We start from the raw sequence: 20393 nt of genomic DNA, 5'->3' as shown, positions 1-20393 counted from the left end.
AACAACTGCTCAGCCACAAAGTGGTAGGCCACACAGGCTCATAGAACCGGACCCTGAGTGCTGAAGCGTGTAAAAAACGTCTGTCCTCGGTTGTACCACTCACTACGGAGTTCCAAACTGACTCTGGAAACAACGTCAGCAAAATAACTATTCGTCGGGAGCTTCATGAAATGGGAACACCATGTGCAATGCCAAGTGTCAGCTGGAGTGGTGTGTAGCTCTCCACTCTGGAGTAGTGGAAACATGTTATCTGGAACACCGACTGCGAACCAGGCCTAATCCCCAACATCACTAATGCTCTTGTGGCTGAATGGAAGCAAGTCCCAGCAGCAATGTTCCTACATCTAATGGAAAGCCTTCCCAGAAGAGTGGAGGCTGTTATAGCAGCAAAGGGGGGACCACCTCCATATTAATGTCCATGATTTTTGAATGAGATGTTAGACAAGCAGATGTCCACATACTTTTGGTCATGTAATGTGTGTATATCACTGCCTCATTGCCTGCATCCGTAATGGGTCTGCGGTCAAACGACCACCACACATCACTGTCAAACGCTCCCTAAAACACTTCTGCGAGCAGGCCTTTCTAACCGACCTGGCCGGGGTATCCTGGAATGATATTGACCGCATCCCGTCAATAGAGGATGCCTTGTTATTCTTTAAAAGTGCCTTCCTCACCATCTAAAATAAGCATGCTCCATTCAAAAAATGTAGAACCAGGAACAGATATAGCCCTTGGTTCACTCCAGACCTGACTGCCCTTGACCAGCACGAAAACATCATGTGGCGTACTGCATTAGCATCGAATAGCCACCGCGATATGCATATTTTCAGGGAAGTTAGGTACCAAAATACACAGACAGTTAGGAAAGCTAAGGCTAGCTTTTTTCAAACAGAAATTTGCATCCTGTTGCACAAACTCAAAAATGTTCTAGGACACTGTAAAGTCCATGGAGAATAAGAGCATCTCTTCCGAGCTGCCCACTGCACTGAGGCTAGGAAACACTGTCACCACCGATAAATCCACTATAATTGAGAATTTCAATAAGCATTTTTCTACGGCTGGCCATGCTTTCCACCTGGCTACCCCTACCCCGGTCAACTGCCTGGCACCCCCCACAGCAACTTGCCCAAGCCTCCCCCATTTCTCTTTCACCCAAATCCAGATAGGTGATGTTCTGAAAGAGCTGCAAAATCTGGACCCCTACAAATCAGCCGGGCTAGACAATCTGGACCCTCTCTTTCTAAAATGATCTGCCGAAATGTTTGCAACCCCTATTACTAGCCTGTCATGTGCGCCGAATACAACAGGTGTAGACCTTACAGTGAAATGCTTACTTCCAGGCTCTAACCAGTAGTGCGAAAAAAAAAGGTGTGTGAGTGTGGGGGGGGGGGGGGGGGGGGAAAGTAAAGAAATAAAACAACAGTAAAAAGACATTTGAAAATAAGAGTAGCAAGACTATATACAGACACCGGTTAGTCAGGCTTATTGAGGTAGTATGTACATGTACAGTAGGTATGGTTAAAGTGACTATGCATATATGATGAACAGAGAGTAGCAGTAGCGTAAAAAGAGGGGTTGGCGGGTGGAGGGACACAATGCAGATAGCCCGGTTAGCCAATGTGCGGGAGCACTGGTTGGTCGGGCCAATTGAGGTAGAATGTTCATGAATGTATAGTTAAAGTGACTATGCATATATGATAAACAGAGAGTAGCAGCAGCGTAAAAGAGGGTTTGGGGGTGGCACACAATGCAAATAGTCCGGGTAACCATTTGGTTACCTGTTCAGGAGTCTTATGGCTTGGGGGTAAAAACCTTTTTGTCCTAGACTTGGCACTCCGGTACCGCTTGCCATGCGGTAGTAGAGAGAACAGTCTATGACTGGGGTGGCTGGGGTCTTTGACAATTTTTAGGGCCCTCCTCTGACACCGCCTGGTGGGGGAATAGGCTTTGTCGTGCCGTCTTCACGACTGTCTTGGTGTGTTTGGACCATTCTAGTTTGTTACCGACCATTTCGAATCCCATCGTACCTTCTCCACTATGCAATCTGGTTTCAGAGCTGGTCATGGGTGCACCTCAGCCACGCTTAAGGCCCAAAACAATTGTTCTACTGTATTATTGACTGTATGTTTGTTTATTCCATGTGTAACTGTGTTGTTGTATGTGTGGACCTGCTTTGCTTTATTCTTTGCCAGGTCGCAGTTGTAAATGAGAACTTGTTCTCAAATAGTCTACCTGGTTAAATAAAAGTGAAAAAAAATATGTATGTGTTTATATACTCTATATACTGTATATATAGTTGAAGTCGGAAGTTTACATACACTTAGGTTGGAGTCATTAAAACTTGTTTTCCAACCAATTTCTTGTTCACAATCTGTAGTTTTGCCAAATCGGTAAGGACATCTACTTTGTGCATGACACAAGTCATTTTTCCAACAATTGTTTAAAGACAGATTATTTCACTTGTAATTCACTGTATCACAAATCCAGTGGGTCAGAGGTTTACATACACTAAGTTGACTGTGCCTTTAAACAGCTTGGAAAATTCCAGAAAATGATGTCATGGCTTTAGAAGCTTCTGATAGGCTAATTGACATTATTTCAGTCAATTGGAGGTGTACCTGTGGATGTATTTCAAGGCCTACCTTCAAACTCAGTGCCTCTTTGCTTGACATCATGGGAAAATCAAAAGAAATCAGTCAAGACCTGAAATAAAAATTTCAGGTCTGGTTCATCCTTGGGAGCAATTTCCAAACGCCTGTAGGTACCATGTTCATCTGTACTAACAATAGTATACAAGTATAAACACCATGGGCTCACGCAGCCGTCATACCGCTCAGGAAGGAGACGCGTTCTGTCTCCTAGAGATGAATGTACTTTGGTGCCAAAAGTGCAAATCAATCCCAGAACAACAGCAAAGGACCTTGTGAAGATGCTGGAGGAAACAGGTACAAAGTATCAATGTCCACAGTAAAACGAGTTCTATATCGACATAACCTGAAAGGCCGCTCAGCAAGGAAGAAGCCACTGCTCCAAATCCGCCATAAAAAAAGCCAGACTATGGTTTGCAACTGCACATGGGGACAAAGATCGTACTTTTTGGAGAAATGTCCTCTGGTCTGATGAAACAAAAATAGAACTGTTTGGCTATAATGACCATAGTTATGTTTGGAGGAAAAAGGGGAAGGCTTGCAACACCATCCCAACCATGAAGCACGGGGGTTGCAGCATCATGTTGTGGGGTGCTTTGCTGCAGGAGGGACTGGTGCACTTCACAAAATAGATGGCATCATGAGGATGGAAAATGATGTGGATATATTGAAGCAACATCTCAAGACATCAGTCAGGAAGTTAAAGCTTGGTGGCAAATTGGTCTTCCAAATGGACAATGACCCCAAGCATACTTCTAAAGTTGTGGGAAAATGGCACCAACAAAGTCAAGGTATTGGAGTGGCCATCACAAAGCCCTGACCTCAAACTTATAGAAAATGTGTGGGCAGAACTGATAAAGCGTGTGCAAGCAAGTAGGCCTACAAACCAGACTCAGTTACACCAGCTGTCAGGAGGAATGGGGCAAAATTCACCCACCTTTTTTTGGGAAGCTTGTGGAAGGCTACCCGAAATGTTTTACCCAAGTTAAACAATTTAAAGGTAATGCTACCAAATACTTATTGAGTGTATGTAAACTTCTGACCCACTGGGAATGTGATGAAAGAAATAAAAGCTGAAAAAAATCATTCTCTCTACTATTATTCTGACATTTTACATTGTTAAAATAAAGTGGTGATCCTATCTGACCTAAGACAGTGCATTTTTACTAGGATTAAATGTCAGTTATTGTGAAAAACTGAGTTTAAATGTATTTATCTAAGGTGTATGTTAACTTCCGACTTCAACTGTATTTAATGATGTGTATAGATGTATGGGTACTATATGAATAGAAAAGGTGTACAGCAGTAGTTATATAGGATGAATCATGACTAGAATACAGCATATACAGATAAAGTGGGTAAAACCGTATGTAAACGTTATTTTTTACCTGTGTTCAATGACTCTATGTACATGGGGCAGCAGTAGTGTCTAAGGTACAGGGTAGAATACCGTAGGGTAGTCGGCTAGTGACAATGTCTGAGGTCAATTTTCTAAGGTCTATTTCACTTTTCCTCTCTATTTCCACAGTCTAATAAAGTTGTTGCAACAGTATCATACTTTGCTAAGCAGTTAAAAGAAACCCTTGTACTCCTCAGACCCTGAAGGACTCCACCCTTGTATTTTCTCAGACGCTGAAGGACCCCACCCTTGCAGCGAGAAAAGATTTCCAGAGGGAGGCGGAACTATTGACGAACCTGCAGCACGAGCACATTGTCAAGTTCTACGGTGTGTGTGTGGATGGAGACCCCCTCATAATGGTCTTTGAGTACATGAAGCACGGAGACCTCAATAAGTTCCTCAGGTAAGTTGTGTCAACTAAATGCACAGTAAGATATGCTCAACTCTTCCTAATTTTGGTAAATTAGTATTTGGAGTAATACAAGCTGCCAACTGAGAAATACTTTTCTTGTGAGTGTTGTTGGAAGTTAAAGATTTTTCAGCTGAATAAAGCAGTGACGTGTGGGATAAACAAGACGTGCTCAACTCTTATGTCTATAAATGTGTCTTTGGTGTAGCCTATGAGTTATAAAAACTGTCAACTGAGAAACATACTTTATATGTGTTTTTGGAACTGTGGAAGTTTACTCAGCTTAATTGAAACGTGTGGGGAAGCATCTCCCCCTGTTTACCAACCACAAGTGTCTATAGACTCAACAATGAATGGCAGGCTGACTGCACCCCACTAGTGATGTACTGTGCTGGTCCACAGTACGCTAACCTGAATAACTATCCTCAGTATTAGAGTTAACGTCATACAATAAATCCTTTGGCCAGCAATATAATATATGTGATCATTTCCAAAGATGAAACCAGTTCCTGTCTATTTCCTCATCATTTCTACATGTAGTGTAGTAGAACAGCCACAACCCTGCAGGTTTCACCGCAAGCATCAGGCTGTGATTGATGGATGGCTTCCCCTCAGAGAAATGTTGTAGCGTACAAGAAACAGGAGGGGTAATACAATGTTTTTGTTGTTTTCCACTAGACCTGTCACCCAGTACCAGCAGCAGCGACTTCCTATTCGCTACACTGTAGATTAAGTAGAGATAACCTGTTAGTGTAAAACCACAAAATGCTGTGTGTAACGGCAGTCTGTTGACTGAACCTCCACGGACTAGGGAAACTGGGACTCAGAATTCAAATGAGACAGCTGATCTCCTTTATGATTGGATGTTATTGAGCCCCTGGATGCTTGGCAGTGGCAGGGAACATTGGTGCTCAATAGCAGAGGCAGAGCAGGTAGACGTCTGCTGCTTGCTGATGGCTTTTTACATGCAAATGTCATGACAGTTATAGCATTTCCATTCAATTGTTCTGCATTCATTAATACAGAGGAGCTCTTGTTGGTTTTGCACCTAGTGGCCCTGGTACGGTAATGACGTGGCCCATGTTCCTGTCTCAATTAAAGTTTGAATGTAAAACACCTTGAATCTCATGTCCAATCTATTACAACTGAAGAACATACCACTGTCATATACTATGCAGAGCTAAAATCCATTATAAAATGTAATGTGGAGTAAGAATATGGTGATTGAGATAAGATTCTCCCTCCGTCCCTCCCTCCCTCCCTTATTTCTCTATCCACAGAGCTCATGGGCCTGATGCGTTGATCCTGGTTGACGGACAGTCGCTGCAGACCAATGGGGAGCTGGGCCTGTCTCAGATGCTGCACATTGCCACTCAGATTGCCGCGGGGATGATGTACCTGGCCTCCCAGCACTTTGTGCACCGTGACTTAGCCACTCGGAACTGCCTGGTGGGCAACGGCCTGCTGGTTAAGATTGGTGACTTTGGAATGTCCAGGGACATTTACAGCACAGATTACTACAGGGTAAGCACCGACAGTATGTATGTTGCATAATAAAACATTTGTTCCATATTATTCATGTATTTGTAAGTACCTTCATAATCAAGCTAACCTAAAGATGTCTTTCGGCGACAACCTCAGTGTTTTTGCTTTAGTGAACAGGTGGTGTGACACAGTGGGCTGGAAGGTGTGGTGTTCACCCTGCATTCGCCTCCATTCCTCATGATTGTGTGTTATCTTTTCCTTTATAGATGCCTGAACTCTTTACCTTTACTAATGCTAGGAAATGTACAAGAAAAGTGATGCATGCTCAATATAATGATGTCTATGGGGTCGTTCCAAGAATAAGCCTTTTGCGTCCCTTTGATATTTTAGTAGAATTTGTGCACCAATATTTAATTTTAAAAGCCTGTTATATTAAGTGAAGTGTCCTTTAATGTAGACCACATGGAAAATTATATTTTGAATTTTAATGTGACTTGCTAAAGTCATATTAAAAATAGTCAAATCATAGTAGTCAAATCATAGTAGTGAAATCATAATGTAAAGGCAGGTGAGCTGGTCCTACTCTTTTTGGCCATTTTCTGGTGTTACACATAGATAGACAGTCTAGAAATGTTTTGTGAAGCTTGTATTCAATTGACACCGTACACAACAAGCTTCCATTCCTCCTGTCACAAGTGAATTTATGGCTGATTTAAGATAAAATCGTCAACCCTGTTACGGTTAACCGTGTTACTTTATTTGGCACTTAATAGCGGCACTTAATGGTCCTTTTTTTATTTAACCTCTTGAGAATGAAAAACATGTTTATTAAGTTGAACGTGTGCTTTTTATGACAGAATGTTAAAATTAGGTGAACTTCACCAAGTTACACTACCCAAAATGTACTCAATTGGTGGAACGACCCTATTATTAAACATGTGTCAGGTGTAGGGCAGAACCATTCTTGCTGTATTCTTTTGTTTGTTGTCTCTGAGACACGGTGACCAGACTGAATATAGAGCTCTTATCCCAGTTGATAATGGACTTGCTGTGCTGGCATCACAAAGGGATTATTACTCTGGTACATCGGATTTTCACTAGATACAGACTATAATTGCCATTGTGGAAAATATGTTACATTTGCAGTAAATGTCAAATAGTCCATTGAGTCTCCTCCCACTTAATGTATTCTGCAGGCTACTTTTCCTAAGTGGTACCTCTAATAGCTGATTTCTCTTTGCAACACACAGCTCAGTAAAATACATGTATCAATAAGGTGTCAAAGAGACCAGGAAGTGATGTAAATTAAGGCACTATGCTTGACTTTCACTGTGTAATTACTGTTCCAACCACTTCTGCTCTTTACTGCAACAGCTTTCATGTTGCTTTTCTCCTTTTAGATACTAACACGAGTAAGTTATAGTAAGATAATCTCAACATCATAGGCATACAGGTACAGATGGTCATCAATAGAGTAGCCTGTGAGAGAGAGATGTCTGATTCACCATCAGACTACTAACAGGACTGCTGGACTGCCCCTTATTGGTATGGTGGTCTGGCAATGGACTGTGGGCCTTGGCCATTTTAGGCCTGGGCATCTCTGCCAGAACAGGCCTGGTGTATGGTCCACTGACAGAGACATTAGGAGGTCGTAACTGCATTGGACACATTCCCTTTTGTTGAGTGATTATAAATTGGGCTGTCAGCCAGGAACACATCTCCCTGACACTGGTCACATATTGACATCCACTCCTCTCCTCTCCTCAAGGAGAACCAACCAACAAAACGGCCCTCCAGGGATATGACACAGTAAGCAAAAGTACGGTCTGAGCGGGGTTCTCACAGGCAGCATATCTGACAGCCCCCATCTGTATAATGAAAGTGATGCCTGGGCTCCCCAATGCCAAATTAGCTGTTGGTTCTCAGTCTGCAGGTATGGCACTGTGTTAGTGAACTAAGGAGTGGACAATGACAACTTGATATCACATCACAGAGGAATGCAGGCTAGATGTGGTATTATTATACATAATCAATACTGAATACCTGGTCGCTGGATAACTAACTATACAGGGTCTGTAATTACATTACACCCCCTCAACAGCCACTATTAGCAAGCTGCAATGTTAATCCAACAATCCAATGACAATGTTCCAAGTTAGGAAAGGTATATAGCAGATTCGTTATTATGCTTAATCTGCCTTTAGACTCTAACAACAACATTGATGGACTTTATTGAAAATGTATTGATGGTTGCTTCAATCAATGCATATGTTATCGTCAGTCTATTAGCAATTTTTAAATGTCTCAATATATGCTAATTGTGCTATGCTTTGAGATTGTGGTGGAGTTTTTGTTGTCACCTTGCCAGTTTGAATTCTGCTCCACACTCTGATTTATATGCTTCCACGGTCCGCCGTTCAACCCCAGACTGAATTGAGGGTGGTGCTTGCCAGGGAGAAGCCATTAAGATTAATTGAAATTCAATCAATTCATTTAATCTCCCAGCACACACACAAACACATGAACAAGTTCACAAATACTCTGCCTCCGAGAAGCAGACCCAGTCCCCTAAGACAGACCGAGCTAGCATAACAAACACAGATCTGTCTTTCTATGAATTATGCAAATATCATAGAACCGTGGTACGTTTTCAAAAACGATATGTGAATTTGTATCATCCTCCTGTTCTACTATCTATGTTTTGGACACCAGCCTGCATTATGGAGCGGTGTACCTACTCATGTAGTGCCAACAACATTAGTCTGGTGAGGAACAATCTGTCCACATAAAGAAGTCAATGAATGGAAAGGGTGTCAAGTCATTGCAGCAGGGAAACCAATTCACTTCAGAGTCCCTTACAAATGTAGTATGTAGGAGAAGTCTTAGGTACTTCCCCGGGCATTACGACATGTTCCCTGTCAAGTATTGATAATGAGGTAGAGCTGGGGTTGTATCAGGAGATGGGATAGTAGGGTAGAGCTATGGCAATGGTGGAGTTTCAAGGTAAGACAATTTAAGTTGATGTTACAGTGAACATTAGGGTTGTAGTGTGTGTATTGTATGATAGACAAATACCCCTTTCTCTAATAGTCCTGGAACGTATTAAAACTCTTAGAACTGCTTTGGCTTCACATTTTACTATCGGATACCCTTTTCTGCACAGTACAGACACACATTTGAAATCTGCATCCCCTTTATTTATAATTAGATGTGGTTCATTTATATATATATATATGATTGAACATGAATACATTTGATTTTTGAAACAGCCTTTTTCTCTTTTCAGCTTGGAAGAAGATCAGTAGAGTGTGATAGTGGCGTTAGGGTTCCATATTCACACAGGCTTTATGGGACGTGGTCCAGCAGACATTTCACCATAATCTCATTAATAAACCGTCATAAATCTTAAAAAAGCAGAGCAGGCGGACAAGGAGGAGGAGGAGGAGGAGGGGGAGAAGGAAGGGGTGAGTATATTGGAGATGTAAAACGGAACAACTTATTATAATGTTCAGTGGGCCAAATTTAACAAAGATAAACCAACAATACATAATTACCTGAAGGAAACTGATGCTATAATATACTGTTATTATCGATGGCAGACATGGTAGACTGATCCTTTATAGCTACAGTATCAGCAATGTGGGAATGTAATGTAGTTAACTTCTTTGTATTCACATGCTCAGTCAATACATTGACCCATAGTGAGTTCAGTGCTAATGAGCTCTGTAATTAATATGCAGCTACCACTTAAGAGTTGAAAGTAACAATAATCAGACATCCCCTATTGAAATGTCACTCTTGTTCAACCCTTCCACGGATATGATTAACACAGTGTAATTGACATGATTAGGAAACAGATTTAGACACAATCCAGTTGAGTTAAAGAGGAGGGCACAGATAATTAATGACTCATTGTTTTAATCGATTAATATCTGGCAGTGGGAAGGGAAGGCTGAAGGGAAGACTTCATTTATGTTGCTGCATGGCTTGAAGCTGTCAAACTTCTTTAATGGATCCTTTTTCCTTCCCTCTCTTGGCTCCATCTTCTCTTCCTCCTCCCAGCTGAGCCTCATTGACTCTTCTTCATCTTCTGTGTTACAGGGCTGTGTAGGTTTCCCTTCTTCTCAAATATTTTATAAGAAAAATACAAGTTTAAAATAAATAAATGAATAAATAAAATAAACTAGAAAAGAGCATCTAGAAGTATTCAAAGTGTGTCTTCTGCATGCCTTTTGGTGAATATGTCATTTTCTTTGACATGTACAATTGTTTTCTTTTTCAGTTGTTTTAAATCCAGTTAGCCCAGGTCCATAACACTGTGCTGACATCTGTTGTTCTCACTCTCTCTCCTCCTCCTCTCTCTCTCTCTGTCTCTCTGTCTCTCTATCTCTCTCCCTCCATATCTCTATGTCTCTCTCTCTCCCTCCATATCTCTCCCTCTGTCTTTCTATCTCTCTACCTCTCTCTCTCCCTCCATGTATCTCTGTCTCTCTATCTCTCTCTCTCTCTGACAGGTGGGAGGCCACACCATGCTGCCCATCCGCTGGATGCCCCCTGAGAGCATAATGTATAGGAAGTTCACCACAGAGAGCGACGTGTGGAGCTTCGGTGTCATCCTCTGGGAGATCTTCACCTACGGGAAGCAGCCATGGTTTCAACTGGCCAACAACGAGGTACTGTAGCACACCCATCTTTGTATTCTGCTCTTTTTCTGAAAAACAGAAATGAAAATAAGCAACATAACAACACAATGCAATAATGTGCATTCGACAGTTGTTGCTGCCTCGGCAAAGACTACCATCCAAGAGTCACACTCGTACTAAAACCACATCAGTGGATAATCAGGGCCAGTGATTCATAGCGCTCTTACTAAGCCCTAGAATGGTGCAGTGTGGGAGAGGCTAATTGGCCTATTCTTAGAGTGGCCTTTGGGCTCAATATTGGACCAGAAGAGAAATCAATTAAGACTTAAACAAAGATGACAAGAGAGCAGCAACTAAATTATGTTAGTGTGAGCTGAGAGTGTTGAAATTAAATCACACCCATTTACACACAAACTTATAGCCACCATAGATATAAAAGATAAGGGATGGCATGTGAGGTGAGCAACAGCTTTCTATCTACAGAACATAGAAGTAGTGATGATGTGCAGACAGTCACTGTGCCACTGAAATTCCTCTCAACCAACCACCATAAAGACATCACACTGTTGACATTGACAGAAGCTATGAAGGACTATACTCATTTGTGAGTTCAATAGTCCACCAAACCAATTCCACAATTTTTTTAAAGGCATGATAATTAAAATGTCAGAACAACAATGCCCCAAGTTCCAGCCAAACGTCAGCATGTACAGTCTGACAGAGCCATTGTTTATATATTTGCTTGTCCCATTACGTTGAGACCTGAAAAGCAGCATCATGAATCATTCCTGAAGCCTGCCATAGGTATAGAAACCATAACCAGAGCCCCAGACAGAAGTATTTTATAAATGTGAATGTGCTGTGAATGTAAATGTGCCCGGTCTCGGCTGCAGTCGAGGGGCTGTGGTGACTCACTGACTCAACGCCTGTGGAAAGAGCCTTTAGGCTGCAGTTGTGCAGACAGAGCATCACGCTGACGACAACACAGCCTCTCAAAATGCTCCTAAAATAAACACAGACAGCAGAACAAAGTTACCATACTCACTGGAGTTGATATGTTTAACCCTACCTTGAAGTGGTCCTATTTTTAGCTACACAGGTCTCAATATGATATGTACCAATAAACACAACTACTATCCAATCAAAATGAGCAGCAAAGCTAAATAACATGACAACATCAACAACATAACATAAAACTCACAGGTGTGCTTCACTAGCATGGCAATCACATTATCATCCTTGACATGTTTGACACTGCACAGAGTGGATTAATTGGTAATGMTTGTTCATGTCGGGTTCCTTTGTGTGTGTGTCTGTGGATGGGAACGTGAACGTGAGGCAGTTATTCTCATAGCCATTCAACAGAACACACCGAACAAACAGCGATCAATACAACTCATAGAGTCCCAATTTCCCCCATAGTCCAAAGTGTTCACCTGCAAAATGAAACATGTCCCCAGAGCCATATATTTAGAGAGTTAGGTCAACTTTAAGAATGTTGAATGTTCTTATTCTAGAACATAGCATAGAACATGTGTTTACATAGCATTGTTTAAATATTCCCCATATAATGTTAATGGGGAATGAACCATAGAATTAGGAATTAGAATACTCATTCATTTAATAAGACCTCTATGGAGCTAACATGGCCGCCATATAATGTTGTAGTGTCATGTAAATGCATCATAATGCTCATTCTAGACATTTGATTTCATACAATTGTTTTAATATTCCCCATGTAATGTTAATGGGTAGCTAACATGTCTGCCTGATAACGTTGAAGTGTCATGTAAATTCATTATAATTCAGAAACTCCAGCGGCCAAACTCTCTAAATACACGGGTCTGCATTAGGGTTGAATAACGGGAAACGAGGTTATCGAGATATACCGAGATTTCCTGTCCAAACCCACTCACTTTTCCCGGGATAAATAACTGTGAGAAACCGGTAAATTATAATAACTTATTTATATGAATAGCATGACGTGAAATGGAACTGTTAAAATATATACATTAAATCTGGCTTCTCTGTGGCCTTCTCTCTACTGTCTGCTCAGGGTGGGGACAGACAGCTCAGGGTGGGGACAGACAGCGCATCTCAGTAGGAGCACAGTTCACAATGCATGTATCATCTCATCATGGTAACTTTTTGTCTTGTGATAGGTAGGCCTACATTTTCTGCAACATAGCCTATGCTACAGTAATATAAGGACTGAACGCATGTCGAATTTACACATCTCCATCTGGCTTTCGAGGGCCACCATATTTTTGATTGTACATCTTTATTGCAGCTTATCACTCGAATATAAACTCAGCAAAAAAAGAAACGGCCCTTTTTCAGGACACTGTCTTTCAAAGATAATTTCTAAAAATCCAAATACCTTCACAGATGTTCATTGTAAAGGGTTTAAACACTGTTTCCCATGCTAGTTCAATGAACCATAAACAATTAATGAACTGTGGAACGGTCGTTAAGACACTAACAGCTTACTGTAACGATTCTCGTCTGGTGAAGGAGAAGAGGACCAAAATGCAGCGTGGTAAGTGTTCGTCATAATTTAATTGAAAAACTGAACACTACACAAAATAACAACGAGGAGAAAACGAAACAGTTCTGCAAGGTGAACAGACACTACACAGAAAATTAACACCCACAACCAAAATGGGGAAAACAGGCTACCTAAGTATGATTCTCAATCAGAGACAATGATCGACAGCTGCCTCTGATTGAGAACCATACCAGGCCAAACACAGAAATATAACAACATAGAAAAAAGAACATAGACTACCCACCCCAACTCACGCCCTGACCAACCTAACACAAAGACATAAAAAGGGAACTAAGGTCAGAACGTGACACTTACAGACGGTAAGCAATTAAGGTCACAGTTATGAAAACTKAGGTCACTAATGATACCTTTTTACTGACTCTGAAAAACATCAAAAGAAAGATGCCCAGGATCCCTGCTCCTCTGCGTAAACGTGCCTTAGGCATGCTGCAAGGAGGCATGAGGACTGCAGATGTGGCCAGGGCAATAAATTGCAATATCCGTACTGTGAGACGCCTAAGACAGCGCTACAGGTAGACAGGACGGACAGCTGATCGTTCTCGCAGTGGCAGACCACGTGTAACAACACCCGCACAGGATTGGTACATCTGAACATCACATCTGCGGGACTGGTACAGGATGGGAACAACAACTGCCCAAGTTACACCAGGAACGCACAATCCCTCCATCAGTGCTCAGACTGTTCGCAATAGGCTGAGAGAGGCTGGACTGAGGGCTTGTAGGCCTGTTGTAAGGCAGGTCTTCACCAGACATCACCAGCAACAACGTCGCCTATGGGCACAAACCCACCGTTGCTGAACCAGACAGAACTGGCAAAAAGTGCTCTTCACTGACGAGTCGCGGTTTTGTCTCACCAGGGGTGATGGTCGGATTCGCGTTTATCGTAAAAGGAATGAGCGTTACACTAAGGCCTGACCTCTGGAGCGGGATTGATTTGGAGGTGGAGGGTCCGTCATGGTCTGGCGCATTGTTTCACAGCATCATCAGACTGAGCTTGTTGTCATTGCAGGCAATCGCAACGCTGTGCATTACAGGGAAGACATCCTCCTGCAGGCTCATCCTGCCATGACCCTCCAGCTTGACAATGCCACCAGCCATACTGCTCGTTCTGTGCGTAATTTCCTGCAAGACAGGAATGTCAGTGTTCTGCCATGGCCAGCGAAGAGCCCGGATCTCAATCCCATTGAGCACGTCTGGGTCCTGTTGGATTGGAGGGTGAGGGCTAGGGCCATTCCCCCCAGAAATGTCCGGGAACATGCAGGTGCGTTGGTGGAAGAGTGGGGTAACAGCAAAACGTCAGCAAGAACGGGCAAATCTGGTGCAGTCCATGAGGAGGAGATGCACTGCAGTACTTAATGTAGCTGGTGGCCACACCAGATACTGACTGTTACTTTTGATTTTGAACCCCCCTTCGTTCAGGGACACATTATTCCATTTCTGTTAGTCACATGTCTGTGGAACTTGTTCAGTTTATGTCTCAGTTGTTGAATCTTGTTATGTTCTTACAAATATTTACACATGTTAAGTTTACTGAAAATAAACGCAGATGACAGTGAGCGGACGTTTCTTTTTTGCTGAGTTTAGTTGCTTAAATCAGCTGACGCTCTCGCAGTCTTTCTCTCTCTCCATCAATTCCATTCAAATTGCATCCAAAATAGATCATCCTTTTCATATAGATGTCTTATCATACCCTTACACATAATAAATTCGATGCAGTATTAGCCATATATCTCATGAATGATGGGTTATGCATAGGCCTAAGTGGCCTCTGTCTCTTGTGCGATACGCACCTGTGCACCGCTGGCCTTAAAAAACACTCCTTAGCTCGTAGAGTCCCACGAAAAGCTAACCTAGAATAGCTTGCTGGAAAAACTACTAATAGATTATTCGAAGAGGGATGCAAGCTCTTGTTTGCTGAATGTTAAATACAGCAGCCAATAGAACTCAAGAGGGGAAGAGAGAATGCGTGATGGCGGTAGGCTGAATCAGTTATTTCTTTACACCTGTCACCCATAACCATTCAATCTTTGTGAAGAGAAGTGAAAGCAGTCTGCATCTTATTCTAGTCATAAATTATTCAAGCATGTCAATACAATGATGAAGATAAGGACAACAAAACGTATTTCATTTAGTTGTTGAAAGCGAGGAAGGAATGAAGCAACAATAGAAAGAGAAAGAGGAAGTAGGCTAATACGCATGTCGCACAACATTAGGGGAAATATTATGAAAGATATGCGTCAGCCTACTAATTGTAAAAATGTAAAATAGGCCCTATGATATTTCCAAATTCAATCAGATTTGCTAGTCTATAATTGTAACTTTGAAGGCTGCATGTCCTGCAGCATCGTTGCATGTTCTCTCTCAGCTTGATAGTTTGAACGAGGAGTGTAATTTCAGACATATAATACGGTATAATACAATACAGTACAGGAATACAGTCCACCCTCAAAAAGATTAGCCTACTGGAGCTTGTATCATTTATTTACCCAAGAGAGCATAGCTACATTAATGGGCTTTTCTGTTTTTCTGTTGCAACTTGTTCGTAATGTGCGGTAGCCTATATATTATAGCCTACTGGATAATGACACAATCAGACACAAACAAACTTTTTTGGGCTTGGGCTCATAAAATGTCTTTAATGTATGGCTCATCAAGCTCAGGTAGCATCAGGCTTGAATTTTCAAAACAATAAATGCTCGAATCAAATCCAGACATATTTATATGCTTTATATATGCTTTAGAATGACACTTCAGTTTTGATGGGAAATATTGGGTTACCCAGGAGAAAAGGGATTTATTCTTGGGATGGAACATTTGTAAAATACTGGGAAAATATTCAAACCTACTCTGCATGTCCCTAACAGGCATGTCTGACAAAGGGATATTGAATGCACTACACTATGCTGACTACACTGCAAGTTTGTTTGTTTATGTGTACTGCAAAACCTCATACTTTGAAACATGCTTTATGACCTTGACATTGCACTCGTATAATTACTGCTGTACAAATAGTGTGGTGCCATAGCCTCGGGGGTGCTAACAACGCTGATTAAGCAAAACCTAATTCTGCCTGTAAATGGCTTGTTATGCTTTTGACAAACAATATAATGCTCAAAATTGGGTTGTAATGAGTGACCTCACTCTCTCTCTCTATCGCTCTCATTCTCCTACCCCAGGTCATCGAGTGTATTACGCAAGGACGGGTTTTGGAGAGGCCACGAGCTTGTCCCAAGGAGGTGTATGACATCATGTTGGGTTGCTGGCAGAGGGAGCCCCAGCAGAGGCTGAACATCAAGGACATCCAGAAAATCCTTTATGCCTTGGGCAAAGCCACACCTGTCTACCTGGACATCCTGGGCTAGTGTACGTTGAGTTTTGTCTATCTGTCTGTTTTGTTGTCTGTCTCTACCCAACAGATGAACAAAAACCCAGGATTAACTCAAACAACGAGTACCTTATTGCTCCACTGGCAAACACCTACAAAATGGGGATGGACTTAAGTGCCTGCTACTCCTTTCGATACACTGGATAACAGTCTTAAAAAAAAGCACTTTTACATTTTGTTTACCTGCATTCAAAAATGTACAGTTGCTGTATACTATATGAAGAGGACATACTTAAGTTTTTCGTAAAAACAGCCAACTTAAAGTATCACAAAAAAACAAAAACAAAAAACAGGAAGAAAACCACCAAAAAACCCACCAAAAAAATTCAATAAAAAAAAGCTGAAAACCCTGGAAATTTGTTTTGCTTTTGGGATCCTGCCATCTTGACAGAAGATCAAACTCCCCAGGTGATTTTCTTTTTCCTTTTATAAATATATATTATATATATTTTTAATTTATTTTTATTTTCAAAGTGTGGATATCTGCCATGTTTCTCGCTAAAGGTACGGTATGTCACATGTTGGAGATGACTGGCTGATATTGGCAAGTCAGACAATTGGCAGGGACTTATTAAAGTAGGCCTTACTGCACTCTGATTGGCTAGATCTATTCTCTGACTCTGGATCCAACGAGGCGCTTAGTTACTGATGGGAAACAGCTTTTCAATGAGACGTGGAACTCATAGAAAAGACAGAGCCACCAATCAACACAGACATCTTAATTTAAAATTGAATGTATATACTGTACATTTCTATGTCACAAAAATATGTTAACTTATTTCATTTCCTATTTAGACTATTTTAGTTTCTTGATGTGTTGTTATGGTGAGTGAATTCTATAGATATTTTGATAATCTTTCATTTTTTGTTACTATGTTATTTCTGTTGGTTTTAATGAATTTCATCTACTTTATTTAGGCTTATCATTTTGAACATGTGATTATAATGTGACATTGTGAGTCAGGATGTTAGGCTGTGACATGAAGAGGATTTAGACTCAGTAGAGTAATCAGGACAGACTTTCAGCAAGATGCATACAGTAAAGTAGAAAGTGATTATGAAGATCTTACATAGCCCCCCACTCCCTCTCATCCCAGCTCATTGTTTTGTTCTTTCAGTGTAATCTAGTAATAGTCATGTATCTCATGTACAGTACATCTAGCCAGAGCAAAGAGCTATAGCTATGATATTGCATTATTAGCTGTCAGTTGCTGTCTCCTAAAAAGTAATTTTTTATGACATTGTAGTATACTTCATCTTGTTTTCCAGGTTGTGAATAATGTTATTCAACTGCCTTCAAATAGTCATGACCCTGACGCTTCAATTCTGGCAGTTTATACAATAGGCAATGTACTACTGGACATTATACACATTGTAACACTATACATTCACATAATAGCAGTACCTTCCTCTCATTTTTCATACTCTAAACACTTAGATTCAAGTTAAAGCATTCATCTAATGCAGGCTTGAGAATGTTTTCTTCTCTCAATGTGCACAAGGTTCCATTAAGCAAACAATCCTTTAAGTTCCCCAGCTCTCCTAATGTTAAACAATAGCAAACTTGGCAAAACTAAAATTATTCATTAAGTAGTAATGATAGAGCACTCTGTAGCTATGGGGGCTGTTTGAAACATTGCACTGTGATGACAAACACTGGGGCTTTGGGAGAAAGTGCTCTCTCTCTCTCCTCTCTCCTCTCTCTCGCTGCTACTGCTTTTGCTGAGTAATGTGAATCATTCAAGCTTGTGTTTGGTCTCAGTAACACCCCAATGATACATCCATAATTATTCAATGCTGAGCCATACTGGCACCATGTTTTGCCTATCTGCATTTTCTTTAACAAGGAGAGATATTATTTTGTGATCATTTTCATATTAACATTTATGTACACAATCATTTGTCTACTTCAACAAAAATGTATTTTAAAAGCTTCAATATTAATTATCTGGTCAAAACGTACAATTAATGTACTTTTATTTCAATTAAAAGTTCCTTCATGTTAGAATGGCGACACACTCAACGTTTTCTCATCTTTTTTTGCAAGTACTTCAAAAGTAGCTTTTCCATATTCTGCCTACTCATCACAACATCGCAAAAACTCTTCTTCGCCTTAATCTCTGAGTTCACATCTGCAAAGTTTCTGAGGTGCATCCGACTATAGGAATGGAAAGTGACTGGAACATTTGTAATCTGGTCTCTTAGTTTATACCTTCTCTTCATATTTTGTCTCTGTATGACAGAGCACGGAGGGGGGATTGCAGAAGCTTTCCACGACAGTGGTGTGACTCCGACATGGTTATGTGCGATAAGATGCCACTTCTTTTAATATTCCTGTCTGTCTTCAGGCCTGCTGCTGCCTACTGTCTGCATTGACTGACTGTCTGCATTGACTGACTGTCTGCATTGACTGACTGTCTGCATTCAATAACTTCACAATGCACCTGCATGCATCCTGATCTCCCAGGCAAAGTAAACGAGGAGATTTCTCCTGGTAGTGCACCACACAACCCTATCCTGCTCCTTCCTGTGATTGAAGCTCCGCTAGTTAACAACTGCCCTCTTCCTTTCCTAACACCTCCTCCATGGATGAGTGCACAAATCCAGCTCAAATAGAGGTTCAAATAGAGGCACACTTTACGAACTTGTTATAATTTAAAGAAAAAAACATAGGGTGACTTTTACTCATCAAATGGAGTGCACAGAGCCCATTCATGCCAGATTAGGTCCTAATTGGAAGGAAACAGACAAATGTCACTTCTGAGGATGTTGCAAAAAGATCCTATAGGAACCAACAGACTCAGAGACATGTTTATCAACAGTCTGCACAACACTAGATTGAAAATGTTTACAAGTATAGTAAACTTTGAGGAAAGGAACATTTAGGCATTGGTGTTACAAGGCGAAGACATTTCTAATAACATAAAGAACACTACACATTGATGGTCTGATATAGTATTATTTTCAGTCATTCACATTAGATAGTTTCATTACAGTATTTCATAATGAATCACTGAAATAAAAAATATGTTGACATTTACGTTAGCCCCCTGATAGCCCCCTCATAGCCCCCTCATAGCCCTCTCATAGCCCTCTCATAGCCCCCTGATAGCCACCTCATATCCCCCTCATATCCCCTCATAGCCCTCTTATAGCCCCCTCATAGCCCTCTTATTGCCCCTCATAGCCCCCTCATATCCCCTCATAGCCCTTTTACCCCTCAAGGCCCCCTCATAGCCCTCCTTTATAGCCCCCTCATGCTCTTATTGCCCTCATAGCCCCCTCAATATCCCTCATAGCCCTTCTTATAGCCCCCTCATAGCCCTCTTATTGCCCCTTATAGCCCTCATATCCCCTCATAGCCGCTCTATTATAGCCTCTTATAGCCCCCTGCATAGCCCTCTCTATTGCCCCCTTCATACCACCTCATAGCCCTCTTACTGCCCCTTCATAACCCCCTTCATATCCCCTCATAGCCTCTCAATAGCCTTCTTATAGCACCCCCTATAGCCCTTTTATGCCCTTCTTATAGCCACCTCATAAGACCTGCTTACTTGCCCCCTACATAAACCCCCTTCATATCCTCCCTCATAGCCCCTTCATAGCCTTCTTATAGCCCCCTCATAGCGCCCTATTGCCCCCTCATAGCCACGCTCATATGCCCCTCTTATCTGGCCCCTCAAGGCCCCTCATCATCCCCCTCTATAGTCCCCTGCATATCCCACTCATAGCCCTCTTATAGCCCCCTCATATCCCCCATAGCCCTCTTTATAGCCCCCTCATAGCCCTCTTATAGCCCCTCATATCCACTCATAGCCTCTTATAGCCCTCATATCCCCTCATAGCCCTCTT

General features: G+C 41.6%; 1 protein-coding gene across 2 annotated transcripts in view; it reads left to right on the top strand.

The window, feature by feature from the left end:
* The window catches only part of LOC111952403 (NT-3 growth factor receptor), a 292939-nt gene extending 273188 nt beyond the window's left edge, over window positions 1–19751 (top strand). Inside the window, exons 15-19 of one of the 2 annotated variants that reach the window (XM_070435166.1) lie at window positions 4248–4453; window positions 5740–5983; window positions 10046–10051; window positions 10459–10617; window positions 16333–19751. In XM_070435166.1, coding sequence (XP_070291267.1) covers window positions 4248–4453; window positions 5740–5983; window positions 10046–10051; window positions 10459–10617; window positions 16333–16518 — 801 coding nt within the window. In that variant the 3' untranslated portion in view covers window positions 16519–19751. The remainder of the gene's footprint in view (window positions 1–4247; window positions 4454–5739; window positions 5984–10045; window positions 10052–10458; window positions 10618–16332) is intronic. The other variant, XM_023971023.2, reaches the window with a different exon arrangement.
* Window positions 19752–20393: the final 642 nt, after the last annotated feature.

The sequence above is a fragment of the Salvelinus sp. IW2-2015 genome, linkage group LG26, assembly GCF_002910315.2.
Source record: "Salvelinus sp. IW2-2015 linkage group LG26, ASM291031v2, whole genome shotgun sequence".
NCBI lineage: Eukaryota > Metazoa > Chordata > Actinopteri > Salmoniformes > Salmonidae > Salvelinus > Salvelinus sp. IW2-2015.
Note: the sequence above shows the minus strand (reverse complement) of the source record. Positions and strands in the feature narration are given on the sequence as shown.